The sequence below is a fragment of the Microtus oregoni genome, unplaced genomic scaffold, assembly GCF_018167655.1.
Source record: "Microtus oregoni isolate MIOR12 unplaced genomic scaffold, Mior012 000025F_ref0000491, whole genome shotgun sequence".
NCBI classification, from domain to species: Eukaryota; Metazoa; Chordata; class Mammalia; order Rodentia; family Cricetidae; genus Microtus; species Microtus oregoni.
In genome coordinates, this window is record NW_024543084.1 from 13,594,695 (window position 1) to 13,614,779 (window position 20,085).

The 20,085-nt window shown below is 53.0% G+C and overlaps 1 protein-coding gene across 8 annotated transcripts in view; it reads left to right on the forward strand.

Annotated features, from left to right (window-relative positions):
- Rapgef1 (Rap guanine nucleotide exchange factor 1) overlaps window positions 1-19,569 on the forward strand; it is a 118,734-nt gene extending 99,165 nt beyond the window's left edge. For all 8 annotated transcript variants that reach the window (XM_041674311.1, XM_041674315.1, XM_041674312.1 and 5 more), the window contains 13 exons: window positions 1,929-2,014; window positions 4,697-4,808; window positions 6,115-6,190; window positions 9,439-9,523; window positions 11,766-11,858; window positions 12,414-12,599; window positions 12,977-13,061; window positions 13,205-13,299; window positions 14,813-14,891; window positions 14,993-15,094; window positions 15,527-15,624; window positions 16,705-16,833; window positions 17,380-19,569. In XM_041674311.1, coding sequence (XP_041530245.1) covers window positions 1,929-2,014; window positions 4,697-4,808; window positions 6,115-6,190; window positions 9,439-9,523; window positions 11,766-11,858; window positions 12,414-12,599; window positions 12,977-13,061; window positions 13,205-13,299; window positions 14,813-14,891; window positions 14,993-15,094; window positions 15,527-15,624; window positions 16,705-16,833; window positions 17,380-17,530 — 1,377 coding nt within the window. In that variant the 3' untranslated portion in view covers window positions 17,531-19,569. The remainder of the gene's footprint in view (window positions 1-1,928; window positions 2,015-4,696; window positions 4,809-6,114; window positions 6,191-9,438; window positions 9,524-11,765; window positions 11,859-12,413; window positions 12,600-12,976; window positions 13,062-13,204; window positions 13,300-14,812; window positions 14,892-14,992; window positions 15,095-15,526; window positions 15,625-16,704; window positions 16,834-17,379) is intronic.
- The last annotated feature ends 516 nt before the right edge of the window (window positions 19,570-20,085 follow it).

The following is a 20,085-nucleotide window of genomic DNA, read 5'->3' on the forward strand; positions in this document are numbered from 1 at the left end:
AGTTGTCAAGTATGTTGCTTCTTGCCCACTGTACTGAGAACCCCTACAGGCCCTGCTACAGGCTAGGGACCCCCCACCCCTTGCAGGGCCTGCTACAAGTGGAGAGTTTCCAGAGTGGCTCTAAACACTTGGGGGGAGATCCAGCAGGAGACTCGGTCCTGGCTGCCACAGGGTCAAGAGGTAGTGAGAGCAGCTTTGTCCTCTTCCCGGAGAAAACTGAGGTGGCTCTCAGGCCTTTTTCTCTTCCTCATTGGCCTGCAGCTGCCCTCTCTAAGCTGTGGGGGCTGACCAGAGGGCCTGGCCCATTGTCTTCCCTTTTCCCCTGTCTCCCCCTAGAGCGAAAATGCCAGCAGCAAGGAAGTTGGTGGGGGTGACTATGTCAGTCTGTACTCCCCTGGCCAGACCAGCGAGGAGCTGGCTCCCTCTCGAGGAGTAAGTAACCTCAGGGGGTGGCCTTGTGCATGGGCCAGCAACTGCCCCCCTCGAGGTCGCTTTCCTTGCAGCTGCTTCTATTGGCCGAGCCTCCATAATCTCACTGGAAGCCAGCCCATCCTATGGAAGAGCATATGGCTTCCAGGGAGAGGTCTGCCCTGCTTCTGCTTCAGTGAGTGCAACACTTGTCAGAGCCTGGCTGGATGAGTCTTCTAGAAGTCTCCACTGGTGTAGACTCTGGCCATAGCCCCTGCTGCTCTTTGGAATTCCTTCCCATCATCCCTCTAGTACTGCTTTCCCTCTTCCAAGAGATACTTTTACTCCTGCCCTTCAGTTCCTCCCAGCATGCCTCACTACCCTCAGCTACTCTCAAAGAAGCAGGGCAAGTGATGGAGATCCATACTTGTCCTTCCTGAGAGCAGAATCCTTGAGGTCCATGCCTATATTGTGCTGCTGCCCAGCTGTGGCCTTAAGGTGCAAGGCGTCTTTGAAGCAGGAGGCTTTCCAAGTTTGGCTTCAGCAAAATGGGCAAATTGAGATACTTAAGTCACTAAGCCCAGGAGAATGATTGAGAAGTTCCTCTAGAGAATTAGGTCAGGCCTTCAAGGACTAGAACTCCACCAGGCATTACAGCACTGGCAAGCCCAGCCTGAATATCATGTCCATCCTCTGGTAGTCATGCCGTGATTCCCTGCCACGGTAGCCACCACCATCCCCCCCTTAACCACCTTAGAGTATACTTGAGGGAGTCTGTGCCCAGTCCCCATGGCCCTTCCTCTGCCAGTGGATCCCTGCAGTGCCAGCCCCACTGTGGTGTGCTCTCCCTGGTGATGGGCCCTGTGTTCACGAGGCCTCTCTTCGCCCCCACTCCATGACAGCTCAGGGACACTATGGAGTTGTAATGCCATTGGGTATGGAGGCAGTCTCCTCAAGGCAGTTCATATTTGTGTGTTTGAGCAACTTGACTCTTTGAAACTCACTGGTTAAGGATCGTGACCCTGAAGACCCTGTAGGGAGTCAGGGGAGTTTGAGTGCAGTGAAGGATATATGCTTGGAAACAGACAACCCCAAAGGGTTCAAGTCTGCTGCCTACCGTTTACCAGCTGTGTGGTGTCCCTCAGCAGGCCCTTGACTTCCTTGTGGTCAGTTTCTAGTTTCCATAGGGGAGAAGGGTGTAGAGCACTCAGTCCAGCACCACCTGTGCCCAGAGAGGAGTTCCTGGGACTTGCTTCAGGAGGTGGGTAAGGTGTCTGTGCCCAGGTTGACAAGTGAGAGATGTTGGAAGGACTGGCACCTCCACACCCGCCAAAGGCAGGTTTTGGTCTCCAGAGGGCTTGTGTTTCTGGTAATTAACCCCATTCATGATTAACCTGTTCCCACCTCCAGCTCCTCTTTAGGCACTTGTGCTAGGCCACTCTTGCAGGCAGAAGTGCTGAGAGACAGGCCACCCCAGCAGGGGCCGTCTGTCCAAACCTCACCATCCCTTCTCTTCGCAGGAACCACTGTCTGGGAAGGACGGAAATCCCAGAGATCCCTTGGTCAATAGTGTGTCTGGGAAGGACAGCAGAGAAAATGGGGAGAGGTAAGACGTGAGCAGGGGGCATCCAGGCCCCAAGAGCGGTGTCTGCTCAGTGAGGCCACCTGTGTTTGTGTTGAGGGTCTTTATTTTTCTGATTCTCAACACAGTCTATGTCGGGGGTGGAAACTACGAGGAAACAAAGATTACTAATAGCCCACCTTCAAAGACCTTTGCAGCGGCCAGCATGCCTGCATGCTCACACCTTTGCTGTCTGCTGTCCCATACCCTCTCTGGGACCCCAGCCCCACCTTCCTTGATTTTGGTTTCTTCAGCTCGAGGTCACATAGGAAGTGTAAAAGACCTTCCCACCCACAAACTTGTTTTGTGTCACTAAGCATTCTAAAAGTAGGCTATAGATATTGTGACCCATGCCCTTCCCCTGACAGGTGGAAATATGGTCATAGTGTCATTGTCGCCCCTAAGACAGAAAAGGTCCCCTCATGTTACCTGGAGAGCAAACCCAGAAATCTATCAGTCTCGCCCTCCCCCGACCTCTACCCCAGAGTGAACCTAAGGCCTCGCGCATGCTGAGCGCAGCACCAGCCCGAGTATCTGAGGTGGTTTTTGTTTTTATGACCCAAGCCTTGCAGTGCCTTTAGATACCTTCTTCTCGTCATTGCTTCTTAGTAGTGGCTTGCAGAAGGGTGGCTGGTTCTCTGAAACCACTTAGTGCAGTCTGAAGGAGCTGCCAGCCAGCACCCTGCTGCTTGATGTTGATGTCCCCTTCCTTAGGAAAGGTACCAGTGGTCAGGCTTGCCTTCCCTGGAGTCACCTGAGGCCCCGTTGATTCAGCACGGCAAAGCCCTGCCCACTTAAAGGTGGTAGGCCTCAGTGTAGGCCTAGCACTAGGAGGGTTGGGGGTTGTTTTTAAAGGTGGAGGACAGGCTTGTGGGCAGAGCCACCTGCATCCTGACCACTATGGGTCCTCACTGCCGTAAGTCTGTCTTACATAAGTCTCCCCCAGGTGTTGGAAGCAGTGGTAGATTTTCCTACCACTTGGTCAGAAAGGCTTGTGTGTGCTAAGCAAAGGCAGCGTGTGGATTCTGTCACTTGCTTCACTGGAGCCCTGTGTCATGTTCAGAGTTCAGATGTTTAGGTTAATCACCTCCTGAGAGAGGACTCTCCCAAGAGTTATTCTGGTAGCTCAGCAGACTTCTGATGGTGGAGTGGACAGAAAGATGCGCACACTGGTGGTCAGAAAGCTCCTGAGACGTCTGCCTTGCAGAGACACCACTCTGAGCTTCTAAGGCAGCAGCAAGCAGACACTCCTCAAGCCCTAGCCATGCACGCTCCTACTGAGACACAGATTCTTGCAGCTGAGCTGCAGAGAAAATGTGCCCTGAGTACCAAGCGAGGAACTCGGTGGGTGAGGGCACTGCTGCCAAGGCGGGTCGCTGCAATCCACTCCTGGAAGGAGAAACTGATTTTCACACACTGTCCTCTGTCATGAGCGTCCACACAAGATAAATTAAGATTTAATCGGTGTTTTGGGGGGTGGGGATCATGCCCTGTGACAACCCCAAGCTGGCTACTGTCTTGCTGGATCTGGCCTGAGAATCTTCGAACGCCTTTAGCTGCCCACACTGGAGAAATCTCGTCTCCTCTTCCTTTGACCAGATGCTGTTCAGTGCTTTCAGTCACTGTCAGCACAAGGCCTTCTCTCGCTCCAGCGCCATGGCTACCTATTTTAAAGGCCATCTCTTGTGAAGTCGAACACTCGGTGCTATGGGGCCACATCTGCTGGGTCATGACATTTTCTTCCGGTTAAGCCGAAGGTCTGCAGAGTTGGGCCCTGTGAAAGGGCTTGGGCTGGCATGGAGGAACATGGGGTGCACTTCCTGCAGCCCTCTTACTGCACTTCCCTTCAAGGGCTGCCCTGTGTGAATGTAGTGGAGCTGGAGAGCTAAAACCATTACAAGAGAGCTCAGAGGAGCATTTGCACTCATGGCCTAGCTCTTTCCATTCGCAGAAGAGACTTGTAGAGAATAGATGTGTCCTAGGCAGAGCCAGGAGCCCAGTTGTCACCCTGGCTCTGCCCGCCACTCCATTCAGGGCTTGTCCACAAGCAGCTCTTACACCCTGGCCTATGCATGGGCAGGTGTCTTCGGTTCTGGCTCAGAGTTTGGCTCTGCCATCTGGAGTGATGAGAAAGTCAGAGCAGCAGGAGCTCGAGGCAGCTGATCACACCGTGTCCACTGTCAAGAAGCAGAGTGCTGGTGCTTGGCTCTGTTTCAGACGGTCCAGGACCACCACCACCACCACCGGCGGCGGCACTCACAGTGGCTGGGTGTTCCACCTCACCTAGCCTATTCAGGCATGCACAGAGGCCTGACTCCTCTAGGTCTCGTTAAATTGACAGTTAAGATTAATCATCAAGCCGGGCGGGGTGCCACACACCTTTAATCCCAGCACTCAGGTGGCAGAGGCAGGTGGATCTCTGTGAGTTTGATACCTGCCTGGTCTACAAAGTGAGTACCAGGACAGCCAAAGGTGTTTCACAGAGAAATCCTATCTAGAAAAACCAAATAATAATAATAATAAGATTAAGCATCACAGAGTAGGGGGAAATAAAGATTAACCGTCGCCTGGATTGCCTCGACCTGCAGGTGTCACCGACAGGTGTCCAGGAACTGGGGAACCTGGCCATGTCTGACACTTTTGAGCACCAGCCACTTCTCCTCCCAGGTCCCCAAAGTCACTGGATGCTCTGGAGTCAAGCCAGTCAGAGGAGGAAGTGGACGAACTGACCCTCATTGACCACAATGAAATTATGGCCAGGCTGACACTTAAGCAAGAGGTAAGGATTCTCCAGGCCTGGATCTTATAGCCATCAAGCAAGAGGGAGGGGAGGGGAAAGAAATGTGGCCTGGAGTGCCCAGCAGGGAGACCTGAGCTCCCAGCTAAAAATGGTTCTTGGTGGGGGGGGGGGGGGGGAGTTCACTGTCCCTTTCTTGCTATTTCCCAAAAGTGAACTTGGGCCTTGCAAAGCCTCTCTGAGCCTCATGCAGGTACTTCTGAGGTCAGTGCACAGGAAACCACCAGCAATGCTCAGTATAGCCAGCAATAAGGCATGTATATGCTGTTGATAGCATGGCCCCTCCCCCTCCTCTGGACTCTGAGCTCTGGACTCTGTTTGAGGAGCCCTATTGACAAGAACAACACCCAGACATTTCATGAAAGAGGAAGAAGCTGACCCAAGAACCTTGTCTCTTCTCTGTACTGTTCTAGAAACTCAGGGTTTCATGGGACATCTCAGAACAGGTGCTACCCTGTGCATGTTCCTGGGCAAGCCTCAGTGACTTCCTAGCAACACAGGAAGATGTCAGCACTTGGGCCATCAGGGTGCTGGTAGGGTTAGCAGGGTCCAAGCAAAGCCTCTGCAGAAAGAAGAGCTCAATTCCTTCTGGAAAATCAGGTCATGAACATAGGCAACCTTGTCCCAGGTGGGAATAGCAAAGTTAGGCATTCATGGGATGTACAGATGGGATATTGGCTCTGTCTTCCTTGGAGTCACAGTGATTGAACTCCCAACCCCACCTATAGCTCTGTCACTAGAGCAGATTAAAGCTTGTTTGCCTGTGGAAATTGAGTTAGTCTCCCACTGGCAGGCTGGGTTTGGTGACCCTTAACACATCCGATGTCATGAGCAGTCTTACTGTTTTGATGAGCTCTTCTCATGAAGTCCTTCTCAGAACAGTCTGTGGGGCTCAGCCCCACAGATGAACCCTACTTCCTTCTTCCTGGGAGAGGGCCTAAGCCACAAGGTGGCTTCCTGTATCCCAGGCTAAGGGGCTGCCTCTCTTCTTTGAAATTTCACCTTTTAGCTAGGAGGTAGAGGTGAGGTTGAAACCATAGTGCCCTGACCCCACATGTCCTCTGGAAGGTGATGTGCCCTGGTACCCTTAACATCTGAACAGCTTCCTCAATGCTGGTCTCCTTCAAGAGTTCTAACCAAAGTCTGTCTTCTAAGTCCATGGCAACAGGGGTACACACAATGTTGCCTGTTACTGCTGAGCTGAGAAGAACAGAAAGAAGGGACCCAGGGCCTCTGACGCATGGTGTGTTTGTCATCTCAGCCTTGCCTCATGCTCTCTTTACTCCAGGGTGATGATGGGCCAGATGTTCGTGGAGGTTCAGGAGACATCTTGCTGGTCCATGCTACTGAGACAGACAGAAAAGGTATGGCAGCTTCCACTGCAGTGGCTTTGTGTCCCACCAAAGGCATCACATGGCCATGCTACACTGTCTTCTTTCCTGGCAAACACTGTGACTGGGTTGAACTTTGGGTCTGGGTAGAGGAGGCCACCTCTGTAGACCCTGATCCTGTCAAAGCTGTGCCTGGACGTGTCCTCTCTTGAAGTAAGATGACGATGCCTTTGGCTCTATGAGCATCATGAGATATACCCGTTGTTGGTACCTTGTATATGCTCCAAGGGCAGCCCACTGGATAATGACCTGTTCAGTAGTGGTTTTAAAGTTAAAGCAGCCACAATGGCACACACTATAATCTAGCATTTAGGAGGCTGATAGAGGGGAGTCATGAATTCAGAGTCACCTGGGACCACATAACAAGTTTTAAAAAAAAACAAAAACTTCTAGGATAGCACATGATCAGTCTCTTCTACCTTGTATGTAAGTCATTCTTCTCTTTTCTTCCATGTATTTAGTTCACACAGTCAACTAGCAAGTTCCTAGGAACAAAATTTGTTGTCCAGGAGCTGCCCCAGCCTTGCCATTCCCTCTGCAACCTGATCATCTGAGATGCAGGGACCTTTTTCCTATATCTGGAAGCGAGTTAACTCGGCTCTGCTAGCAGAGGAGCTGCTCATCCCATCAAGTTCTGTAGGAAGGAAATGGGCCCTTGAGCTGGCCTAGGAGTAAGGTGCAGGGCCTCCTCCTTCCCATAGTCATTTTCTTTCTCTTCTTTTTTGAGACAGGGTGTGTGTTCCAGAGGTCCTCTCCCTACATGTTTTAAAAAGGATTTAAAGGGGAAGAGCATGCTGACACATGCTTTTAATCTCAGGATTTGGGAAGCGGGAGGATCTGTAAGGTCCCGGGACTGTTTGAGGAGACCATGTTGTAAAACAAAACAAAAAAGGAGCTGGGGTTATGCCTCAATGATTTAAAAAAAAGAAAAAAACTTGCCTAGCCATTAATAAAGGCCCTATGATTAAACCCCAGCTCTGGGAGAGAGAAAAACGGAAAAGGAAAAAAAAATGATCGAAAAGTTGGTGTAACCGGATTAAACTATAGGTGAAATCACTCAAGACTTCAAACCTTAATCCAACCAGTTTTGTCTTTTTTTTTTTTTTTTCAATGATCCAGACCCAAACTAAATTGAACAGAGTAGTTCTGGAAAATTCTGAATTAAGAAAATAGCCTGAAAACTGATTGCCTAGAAGAAACTGAAAAGGGGAATGGCTCACACAAGCTCACTCTCATTGCAGCTGCTGTTGAGCCCTCTGGCAGTCCCGCCCTTCGTCACCTGTTTCCTCCAGTCAGGCTGGGAGGGTGACTGACAGGACAGCCCTTCCTCCGGGGCCTTGGTTCCCTGACAGTGGCACATCAGGGCATCTTGATAGAGTATCCATTTTCATCTCATTTTTATCTAGGATATAAGCTGGCTTCTGACCTGGCCTTGTGAGGCAGCTCTCCTGTCCTACCAGCTGTAGCCAGGCCAAAGGTACTCCGGACAGGAAGCCCAAAGCCTTCTGGTCTACCCACTGAGTCTGCGCAAAGGAGACTTTTGAGTTCAAGTTTCAGTAGGATTTGAGGTCCCTGCAGGACCAGAGTTGGTTTTACCTGGGAATCTTACCTGAGACAGAGGCTATGGGCCGCTCCAGAGTAGGTAGGGTGCCCGTTGGCAGATGGCAAAGCTCTTCAGGCGGGTAACTTCCTGAACCAATAGTATATGAGTGACTCGAAGGCCCTGGGAGCCATGGCTCATGTGTCTGGGACTCAGCTGTGCCAAGCAGGACTAAACCCATTAGACAAGTATGCAGGAAGGAGGCACACTTGCCAGTGTACAGCTTCTCTCAGCAGTGCTGTGAGAAGTGTGGGACAGAGGGCTGGGTATAGTGTTGTGCCCAAGCTCACATCCTGTCCATTTCTTGGGACCCGTGTGCTGACCTGTTGCTTGGCCCCCAAGCTTCAGAAAGATCTGAACCACACCAGCACTACGAACACTGTAGAGTTTGGCTCAGGCTCCCGCCCAGAAGCCAGAGCTGTGTCCAGTATGGCACAGCACAGCCATCCTTGAGGCTGGCCTACTCCTTGTCTCACACGTGGGCTATGGCCCTGGTGCTCATCAGCAGGCTAGAGCACACCCTACAAGAGGCCACTTGCTCCTAGCAGTGGTCCTCTGCACTCGTGCCCATTCTTCCAGAAACAGGCGTATGTATTGGCCCTATCTCTGATTTCTTGCCTGGAACTCTTTCTAGAAAACCGTAGCATAGCAGTGAGCTGGTAGGTTAGAATACAACTATGAGGCTGAGCCCAGTGCAGGAACCAGGCCCCATGCAGCCCAAACGCAAGAGCTGGCAGATACTCCTGCCGCAGTGTGATGGCATGAAGTGCCGTACATATCCTTGCAACCCCTCCACGCCAGCAAATGGGGAATGTATGAGAGCGGGTTGGAGAGGCCTTCTGGACCCAGAAAGTGAAACTCGGATAGCACCCAGCCGTGCCTCGTGTGTACAGCACAGCCAGTCCTGGGCTAGCCCACTGTCGCACATGACCTCTTATGCTTAATATCTAAAAGCGTGGGGAAAATAAATCAGAGCAGTAAGCAGGGCTGCTGGGACTTTAGAGAGGCAGGAGTCCTTGGCTGGCAGTGCCCTTTCCCTTCGGAAGGGGTGGAACTACTAGCCTGAGGCCTCCAGCTACCAGGGCTTTGGTCCTCACAGCTGCCCTTGCCCTGTGTAGGCAGCGAGACTCCTGCCGAGCCTTCCACAGACAGGCAGGCACTTCAGCCTCCCCTTAGTACATTAGATGGAATTTCCCACATTTTTGAATTACTGGACCTGTCATCTAAAAGCACTGCCTCTGGTTTGACTACAAGAGCTGGCTGACAAGTTTGGACTACCATTTCTGCCCATAGCAGTGAGGAGCCATTGAGCCACTGGGCTTTAGGGCAGTATCTGTGCTTAACTCGAAGATGGCACGGTCCAGAGCCTATGCCTAGGTCTCCGCCCCTGCCCAGCACAGGGTCACTGGGCCTCAGACCCTCCCATAGCTTGGTTCCCCAGGCAACCCATCATTAGTAGCTAGTGTGGATGAGACGAAAGATGCGGGACACGGTCAGAAAACAGGAGCCCACCTTGCCTTCCCTGGCCTGGCTCTCAAAGAGGACTCAGCATGGTGTCCATGCTGCAGTCCACAGCCCGCACCCTGGGTCCTGCATCAATGGCTCCTTTGTGTTTCTACAGACCTGGTGCTGTACTGTGAGGCCTTCCTGACAACCTACAGGACTTTCATCAGCCCTGAGGAGCTCATCAAGAAACTGCAGTACCGATATCCTTCCGAGGTCTGCAGCCTTCAGTCTGTGAGACCATTTTTACTTGTGTTACACCATTTCTGATGATGTAATTGGGGAAACTGAGGCTGAGTGTGAACCTGGGCATATAAGTTAACTGACCTGCATAGTATCACCAACCCTCAGGTTCTCAGCCCTTCCCAGGGCAGCCTGCTGCCCCCTCAAGACCGGAGTAGCACTTCCACCTTTTTTTTTGTTTGTTTGTTTTGGGTTTTTTGTTTGTTTTTTTGAGATAGGGTTTCTCTGTAGTTTTAGAGTCTGTCCTGGAACTCGCTCTTGTAGACCCGGTTGGTCTCGAACTCACAGAGATCTGCCTGCCTCTGTCTTCCAAGTGCTGGGATTAAAGGCATGCGCCACCACCGCCCAGCTAACATTCTCACCTTTACAGTGGGGCCCAGTTCCCATCCCAGCCAGCGGCGTCCTGACCCTGACTCACAAAATGGCAGAGGAAAATGTAGAATGATGTGGAGGGCCTGAAACAGCATTCTGCTGCACTGCCACACTGCCGAGGACAGCTGGGACCACTGGGCGGGTCTGGAAAAGACTGAGAAAGGTTGGGAGAAGGAGGTAGGCGGCCCTGCCAGGGGGTTCCCTGCAGGTTCTCCACACTGAACCCTGGGTATCCAGGTAGTGGGCAGACTTAAGAGAAGAAAACTCAGCCAGGTGATGGTGTTACACACCTTTAATTCCAGCATCTGAGAGGCAGAGGCAGGCAGATCTCTGAGTTCAAGGCCAGCCTGAACTATAGAGTGAGTTCTGTACAGTATAGGTAGGACCACACTGAGAAACCCTGTCTTGAAAAATCAAAGAGGGAGGGAGGGAGGGAGGGAGGGAGGGAGGGAGGGAGGGAGGGAGAGAGAGAGAGAGAGCAGTGAAGGCTACTAATGACAGCTAGTGACTTCAAGGCAGGTCTGGCCCCTTCTACCGCCCTGGCTAGGTAGTGGCCAGCTCCTCCATCACAGCTAGGCTTTGCCCCTAGCACAGGCCTCAGCCGTGGGGATTGTTAGTGGCCAAGACCACTTTTGCTGCCTGTTCCCTCTCTCTTTCCTAGAGGCCTGTCTGGGAACCACAGTTACTGGGCCACTCCCAGGCACATAGCCTGTGACTGCCATCTGCTGGGCAGCTGCTGTCACTGGGGCAGCTCTCCGCCTTCCTGTGTGCCCTGAACCCTCTCAGGGGCTCCCTCACACCTCCTGTCCTCAGTTTGACCCTGACTAAACGTCCTGGCCTGTCAGGACAGGTGTGGTCATTTCCCATTTGTGGACTCTAAACACCTGCCAGGGCCTGGCCTAGCAAAAGACTGTCAACTACATCTGCCAGGAACATGTCAAACCTGACATGTATTTGCATGTGGGATCCCACTTGGCTGTGAGACCATTTTTATTTCTGTTATACCATATTTCCCATGGTACCAGTGAAATGGAGCATGGGTAACTGACCTGTGTAATCCCACCTCCAACCTCTACTGCCACCCTGAGTTTCTCATTCTTCCCCCATTTAGCCTCAGCCAACCTGTTCATGGAGGCATCCCCCCCCCCAGACTTGGGACAGCACTTTTCTGGGGGCCAAGTAGACCATCCATGTGGCGTGGCTCCCCTTGAGTGCCAACACATAGGTCATGGGTCACTGGGGAATAAGGGAAAGAATGGAGAGTTAATGGGAGCAGAAAAACAGCAGGAAGCCACCATCTTCAAAGTAGACTCTGGCATCAGTGGTCATGAGTCAAGTGTGAGGGCTGTCATGGGGTCTGTTGTTCCCACAAAGGAGGACCAGCCTGGCTTTCCAAGGTACAAGCTCCCAGGAGCATCTACACCGTTGTGGTCCTGTGGCTGGGGAAATGATCTCTAGATGGAAGCCCATAGGATGGAGAGGGGGGATTTCTGACCTGTTCACTCTCTGGGCCCTGGGTTTTCGAGGATGTGTAGAGAGGGATCTGCTCCCTCGACCTGAGGCCCAGCACCGTGGCCCTCAGCCAGCATGTCAGCACTCGGGTTCAACCCGAAGATGCCCTGGAGGCTGCAGCAGCCTGTGGGACGAGTGGCCCGGACTAGATTTGCTCATTCTTGCTGCACACAGACCAGGCCTTTGCTCCCACAAGCTAAACCTTCACTCACCAGTTCCCAGCACTGCAAGTGGCTCATGGTGGGGGGGGGGGGGTTAGAGCCTCAAAATTAGCATTCCATGCAGACCCTGCCCTATGAACCTTAACTCACATTTTACATACGAGAAGTTCTCTCCCTTCACTGACACATTCAAGAAGCGAGTCAGCAAGAACACGTTCTTTGTGCTGGTGCGAGTGGTGGATGAGCTCTGGTGAGTTCCCCACCCCGGGGTCCCAGAGCTGGGTGGCCAATGCTCAGGACTGTGCATTACAGAAGGCCGCTAGCATGGGGTGATCACCTAGATCGCCCCACTCTTACACTGCACCCACTGTGGGAGTGTGTACCCCCAGCACAGAGTATTGCTCTCTAGTTCCATTGATTTGTCCCAGCTCTGAGGGTAGGGTGGGTCCTAGATTCTCAAGAGAAACTGCCCCATTTAGGACTGCGCCTTCCTGAGTTATCTTAGGACTAGTTCACAGAAAGGCTCACAGTAAGCAGTTGTGGGGGTGCCACATCTGAATCCTTGCCCTTGGATGGCATCTTGTTCATGTGTGGTGGCTGTATGGTGCTGAGGTCAGGAATGGAGGGGCTCACTGGAGATGAGGGTCTTCTGCCCTGACATAAGACCCAGCTTAGACAGGGTCATCCCCAAGACAGAAAGCAGCAAGTGTGTTGAGTAAGTTGGCAGGGACCTATTCCAGAAAGGCCACTCCCAGCACTGTCCTCAACTGGGTCCTACATTTCACCAAGTGCCCTTGGTCCTTAGCCTGGTGGAGTTGACGGAGGAGATCCTGAAGCTACTGATGGAGCTAGTCTTCCGTCTAGTGTGCAGCGGAGAGCTCAGCCTGGCCCGTGTACTCCGGAAGAACATTCTGGAAAAGATGGACCAGAAGAAGCTGCTCAGGTGTGCCCATTCCGACCAGCCTCTGGCAGCCAGGGGTGTCGCAGCCAGGTGAGCCAGTGTCCCAGCACAGTACTGAAGATCAGAACTGAGCCCAGCAGCTGCCTTTGCTCACAGCCCTGTGACAAGGGCTCCCATGACTGGGCCTCTCCCCATGCGAATGGAGGAGATGGATGTGCTCTGGTCAGCTGTGGATTTCCCCAGCACTGATGTTACCGTCTATGCCATCCAGACTTCCTAAAAGCCTGGGAAGTCTTTCTTGCCTTCTGCCCAGCCGGTGGGGGTGTGTTGGATGGTAGGCATGTGGAGCGGAGGTGGGAGAAGAAGGAAGCCAGTTACCTGAGAGCAGCTCTATGGCCCAGAAGGACCCATGGAGGTAAAGCCTGCATCAGTCTCCCCCCAACCATGCTTCTCATGCTGTGTTCCAGGCCAGGGACCTTGCATGATTTCCACAGCCACGAGATAGCAGAGCAGCTGACATTGCTGGACGCAGAGCTTTTCTATAAGATAGAGGTATGTGTTGGGGTGCCCTGTAAAAGGAAGCAGCTTTCTGCCTGGACGCTGCTGCTGACTGTCCCTAAGGAGAGCACCCCCCCAGCCTGCCCCAGACCAGGAACACCGCAGGCTATCATGCCATCTGTTCTGTTTCCACCCAGATTCCTGAAGTTTTGCTTTGGGCCAAAGAGCAGAATGAGGAGAAGAGCCCCAATCTGACCCAGTTCACGGAGCACTTCAACAACATGTCCTACTGGTGAGAGTGGCCGCAGCACTCGCTCAAGTGGTCTGGTGGCGCAACTCAAGCATCCTTGGCAGAGAGGTTGAATGACCAGTCCTGAGCTCTCTCCAGAGCCTACGGGCTCTAGCCTTGAACTGTGGGCACCAGAGAGAAGGCAGGGAGGGGATGGCTCCCTATAGAGCTGGTTGAGGAGGCACCATAGTCTCTAAGTGAAGCCTGGCAGGGAGGAGTGCCAGGATTGGTTGTGACTCTGCGAGGCAGGAGGCACCTGCCACTCTGCAGGACCAGTCAAGCCATCAGGGCTGCAGCTCACCTGACTGCCTGAAAGAGATCAACTGATAAGCAAAGGAGTGGATTGTTAAGGCTTTGGCAAATCAAAGGACACCTGAGTTCTTTTCTTGGGAGACAGCCAGGGTGTCTCTACATAGTCCTGACTGGTTGTCTTGGAAATTACTATGTACACCGGGTTGGCCTTGGATTGATTCATAGAGATCCGCCTGCCTTTGCCTCCCAAGTGCTGGGATTAAAGGCGCACTGCCTGACCTGCATTCTCCTAATTTAAGGGCCACCACACCCGATTTGTCTCTGAATTCTTTTTTTTTTTTCCGAGACAGAGTTTCTCTGTAACTTTTGGAGCCTGTCCTGGAACTAGCTCTTGTAGACCAGGCTGGCCTCGAACTCACAGAGATCTACCTGCCTCTGCCTCCCGAGTGCTGGGATTAAAGGTGCGCACCACCACTGCCCAGCAACTCTGAATTCTTAAAGCAAAATGAAAGCCAGCACTGTGTGCGTGTAACCCAGTCATTTTTTCTTTTCATGATATGAGCAGGTGCCACCACCTCCTGCTGTATCAGCCCTACCCCACACATCTGCCATGGCCCCAGGGGAAGGTTTCATTGCTTCTCCCCCTGCTTGGGAAAGGGCCTCCCCTCACCATAGCCACCATTCCAATCTTAGTGTGCTAGTTTCTAGGGCAGATAGGAGCTGCTTCCCTCCTGAGCCTTGCCTGATCCTCAGTCTGTTGCTAGCTGCAGAAAGCTCTGGGCAGGCTGGAGGTGCACAGTACCCTTTGGAGCCATGGCCTCTTATGTCCCTAACACAGGTGCCCTTTGCAGGATAGAAGAGTAACCCTGCAGTGACCCTTGTAAACCATAGGAGATTAAGGCCACCATGAGGTCAACCTTATTGCTAAGGTTCTAAGTTTCCATCCCTTTGCTGACTTAGTGGTTTCCTACTCAGCTGTCAGCTGATCTCTGAGCCAGCGTCAGGCCCCATGAGGCCTTTCCCTGATGAAGATGCTTCAATCCCCAAGCCTCCCTTGGAGAAGCCAAGGTCCTTGTTCTGGCCCCCTGGGGTACAGTGAACACCCTGAGATCAGGGACCAGGTTCACTCTTATACTTCCTTTGGCTTCAATGTAAGAACTTGTAACCAACTGGCACAGGGGTCACACATATTTCATCTCCCAGGGCCACCGAGCCTATGGAAGATGGTTAGCTCAGCTATTGCTTATCTGGCCGTTTCCTGCAGGGTACGGTCCATCATCATGCTGCAAGAGAAGGCCCAGGACCGGGAGAGGCTGCTTCTGAAATTCATCAAGATCATGAAGGTAACTGTGGCTCAGTACCCAGAGCCCTCCAACTCTGCCTGGGGAGGCTAGCGCCATCAGCCCTCCGCTGACCCTACCCTTACCGCCGCCTCTCTTTGCAGCACCTGCGCAAGCTGAACAACTTCAACTCCTACCTGGCCATCCTCTCAGCTCTGGACTCAGCACCCATCCGCAGACTGGAGTGGCAGAGGCAAACCTCAGAGGTGGGTGGTGGGAAGTCTGGACATGCGTCTCCATCTGGACACCCACCTCTATGTGACCAAGACAGCTGCTTCTTCAAAAACCTCAGCTTCCTTTCTCTGGCCTCCAATCAGCAGGTCCTGTGACTTTCATGGCTGGCTGTGGGGTCAACTTTCCCAGCTTCAGCTGCTGAATCCACCCTTTAGCCCATCCATCCAAAGTGGCTGTTCTGGGCACAGGACTGCACACTAGGCCTATTGGGTGGGTGAGATGAGTGAGTATCAGAGGAGAGGGCAAGTGAGCCCACGAACAGGGTCTTCTCTGAGGACGTACTCACATCAGCCACAAACAGGCCTGAGGCCTTCCACCATTAGCAGGTGTCAGCAGGGCCTGAGTCTGGCATGCTTTGGGCCCCTGGCATCATCACGTGTCACTAATTCACCTCCATCCTGCAGGGCCTGGCTGAGTACTGCACATTGATTGACAGCTCATCCTCTTTCCGAGCCTACCGGGCTGCCCTCTCAGAGGTGGAACCCCCATGTATCCCGTACCTGTGAGTTGTCTCCCCACCCACAGCTCTGTGGTCACCACACCTGATGGTTCAGACCTCTCAGCTCTCCCTGCTCATTTTTAGTGGGATTTTGTTGTTTTCATCTTTTATATGTATTTTAAGTATGTGTGTGTGTGCGCGCGCGCGTCTAAGTGCATATGTGTGCTCACAGACTTCGGAAGAGGGATGGGATACCCAGGAACTGGAGTTACAAGCAGTCACAAGTGGCCATGTGGGTTCTGGGAACCAAACCCAGGTCTTCTGCAATGGCAGTAAATACTTTTTTTTTCTTTTGCTTTTTCCTTTTTTTTTTTTTTTTTTTTTTTTTTAGTTTTGCGTCTTCCTTTTTTTTTTTTCAAATAATTTATTTAATTTTATGTGCATTGTGTGAAGGTGTCAGATGCCTTGGAACTTGAGTTGCAGACAGTTGTGAGCTGCCATGTGGGCTCTGGGAATTAAACCTGGGTCCTCTGGAAGAGCAGCAATGCTCTTAACTGCTGAACCATCTCTCCAGCCCCATTTGAGTTTTTGTTGTTTGTTCGTTTTGTTTTTTTGTTTCAGTTTTGGTTTTTCAAGGCAGGGTTTCTCTGTGTAGCTTTGGAGCCTGTCCTGGCACTCTGTAGACCAGGCTGGCTTCTAACTCAGAGATCTGCCTGCCTCTGCCTCCCGAGTGCTGGGATTAAAGGCGTGCGCCACCAAGGCCAACAGCAGTAAACACTGCTGAGCCATCTCTGCATTTTTAGTCTATTTGAGTGTTCAGTTAACCACTTCACATTAGCAGGTACAGCCGTCTGACACTGTAGCCGGGTCAGACCCACAGTCCTCCATAATACTTAAGTGCTCCAGGCTCTGCCAGTGCTGCGCTAGTTTTTAGGGAATCCGTAGGGGGAATCTGACCCAGAGTCCAGAAAGCAAGGCTTCATGTGGTTCAGAAGACCGCCTAAATCTGTGCTCTGGCTTGCTCTGCGGTTCAGTAGCTGCTTGTCATGGGCTACAGTTCTGGTAGCAAAGCCAGTTTACAACAGAACAGCTGCTCCTGAGTCCTGTCTCCATGCAGTAACTGGCTTCTGCCTTCATCCCCAGAGGTCTGATCCTGCAGGACCTGACCTTCGTTCACCTGGGAAACCCAGACTATATTGACGGGAAAGTGAACTTCTCCAAGCGGTGGCAACAGTTCAACATCTTGGACAGCATGCGGTGCTTCCAGCAGGTGTAAGTGCTACCTGGTACCAGCCTGGCCTTGCTGCAGGGAGGGGTATAGTCCCTGCCCCCCTGGGTTTTATCAGGACAGCATGGGAAAATCCACACAAATGGCTCAACTCCTTGTCTGGGCCTAGGCCTGGGCCTATGGTGGCAGCCAGTTTGTCCTCCAGTTACATACAAGTCAGGAAGCAGGTACTCTCCAGGCCATAAGAAGGAGGCCGACTGGTCTACAGAGTTTCAGGACAGCCAAGGCTACACAAAGAACCCCTGTCCTGAAAAACCAGAAAAGGAGACTGACAATCCAGGCTACCTGGCTTTAGGGCCGGCTTGGCCATCACAGCCCACTCAGGATGGCCGGAGTGCACCGTGTCCCAGACGAGTCTGCCCAGGGGACCACAGGGAAGCCAGTGTTTTATGTCTGGTGCTGAGTGCCGCTGTCCCCTGTCAGCTTGGGTAGCAGTGACCCTGCCCCCACAGTCATCTGGGTTGCACCCTGTGAGGTTCTGGCCTGGCTGTTGAGAGCCCTGGACTCGCTGACTGCCCCTCTCCCCCCAGGCACTATGAAATCCGGAGGAACGACGACATCATAACCTTCTTCAATGACTTCAGTGACCACCTGGCCGAGGAGGCCCTATGGGAACTCTCTCTGAAGATCAAACCCAGGAACATCACAAGGCGGAAAACAGACCGTGAAGAGAAGACCTAGGCGCTGGCTGGGTGTAAGAACGCTCGAGTGGCCCAGAGAGGACCTGGACCGTCTAGCCTCAGAGCCTATCCACAGCTTGGCTGTGTGGCGGCACCCGAGCCTGCTAGCCGGTTTCCTGCCTCTCTCCCTGTGGCTAAAGCCCCAGGGTCCACAATGAGCTGGCCGGCAGGCCTCAGGACTGGCTTGTGAACTGGTGGCCCCTGGTCTGGTTTTGTTTTCTGTTTTCTGTCGATGCTCCCTCCTGTTCCCTACTATTCCCTTCCAACTGGGGAGCAACAGAGACCTGAACAGCAGACTAGGGCAGTGGTGGGCCTCAACCCTCTGAAGGGTGCCCTCACCTTCTTAAGTGGCATATGCATAAAAGCCCCAGAACCCTTGGGTAGGCTGCCCTCCAGGGACATGGGAGGCAGAAAGCAGAGAAGGGCCATGGCAGGAATCTTTTAAATATGGAGGATGAGGCCTGTAGACCTGGCCCAGAAGGTATGGTGAGTGGCATCAGCAGCCACAGAGCTGGCATCCTCACAGTAGTGGCCCCAGACCTGTCCTGCCATGCATGGCCCGCTAGGCTCACCTGCTACACATGACAGCAACACCAGTAGCACCTCCCTCCTGTGCCCCCACCCTGGCCCAGCCACAGCCGCCGCCCACACCACTGGCACTCTGGGGATCAGGAAGAAGAGGCCGAAGGAAGCGGGAGTTCATGCTGAGCTGGGGCCAAGGCTGTGCTTCTGAGTAGTCAGAGTGAGGGTCTTTAGTGACTGAAGGAGAGGCAAGCAGCCCCTCCATGCTTGCTGTGTGCCTTAAATGCCATCTCCTGTCCCTTCCGGGCCTATGGGCTTCCCTTCCATTTTGCCCAACCCCTGGCAGCCAGCAGGTCCCTAGTCCCTTTCTGTACCCTGGCAATGTCTGGTGTCCCCGAGAAGGCTGAGCAGGCCTGGGGTGTGAGTGCCTCCAGAGGCCTCCTGATTCCAGGCAGGTGCTTGTCCCCTGATGTGGAGCCACCGCTGCTGCTGAGGTTGACAATCGAGGGCAAGATGTTCAGGGCTCAGTGCTAGGGTCTCCCAGGCCCTGGCTCCATGGCCACCACTGTGGCTAGTTGGCAGGGTACAGGTCAGATGTGCTGCTAGCCCTCCCATGTCTCCAGTTCACTTTTTCAAGGACAAGCGCCCATTTCTTCTGTCATGGGGCTTGGTCAAGTGGACACCAGGATCTCTGTGCTTCCTCAACCCAGTCATGGCAGCAGAGGGAAGACAACAGCTGCTGGCCGGGTGCAAGTTTGGAACAACTGTTGCTCTGAACCCCTCCTGGGTGTTTTTTTTAGCAGCTTTTATCAAAAAAGGAACTCTGGGCTGTTCTTCCCCCCTCTCCGTTTATTTGTGCTGTAAAGAGGGGGGTATCTGTGAACAGCCCCTTGGCCAGCTCCCTCTGGCAGCAGCCAGGGCACCCGGGTTGTCTAAGGACTGTGTGTGTGTGGAGTCAAGCTTGTGAGCAGTCGTGTGGGTCTTTGGTTTGTTTCTCCTTTGCAGGTCCTTCATTTCAGTCACTTCCTCCTGTCCCTCGCGAGTGCTGCTGTGTGCAGGTGGGGGGCACTGTGCACATCGGGCCCTTCCTCCGTGTGCGGACAGTGAGGTGCAATGTGTGGATTTAACTTATTAGCCAACAGGCTTCCCTAGTCACCTGCCTCTGGCTGAGGCTGAGCCCAGTGCTCACCGCAGCCTGGCTTCCACATGTCTGTTTCACGGGGGTGGGGGGCTGGGAGAGCTGTGCAGATCAGTCTTTGTAGGCACCCTGAGTGGCATGGACAGTTCAGTTTTCTACAGAGGCCAGCCCTTACCTGTGAGTTTGGTATGGACAAGGCTAGAGCAAGCAAATGCCACATCTGGCTGATCGTGAACCGAGACACCTGCCCAATGCCTCCCAGTGTGATGCTGTAATATAAATCCCCCACTAACCTGTCCGACAGTGGCATCTTCCTACAGACATTACAAGCGCGTAACTTTTATATGAAAAAATAAACAGGCAAAAGCCCGTCTGATGCCGCCTGTGTCCAGGCTTTCTCTACCAGGCTGCCTTGGGCCAGTCCCTACCTGTTTGTGACCTAGTTGAAGGGAAGGGGGTGGAGCCTAGGGCTCTGGTCGGCATTCTCTTCTCAGACCTGCTCTTGTGGTTGTGGTCACTCTGGCTGAGTAGAGGAGAGCACCAGGACCTGCCCTTCTCAGACTGAAAGGAAACAGCTTAGTGGCCATAGGCACTTAGCACCGCTCTGACAACCTGGGTTCTCTGGGGCCCATAAGGTAAGAGAAAACTGAGTTTTGCAAGGTGTCCTCCACCTCCACACACATGCGTGAGAAAAAGTAAAAGTAAATACACAAGCACTGTGCACACCCAAGAGCTGTGTCCCTGCCCTGTCATCACAGTGCCTTCTGCAGGTCACTCCTGTGACTTTCCAAATGAGTGCTGAGGGAAGAGTATGGTGTCTGCTCCATGAAATGTCCTCAGGACTCGGGAATGAGGTACCACACCTAGGAGGACAGCTCCCAACCAGCCCCCCGATG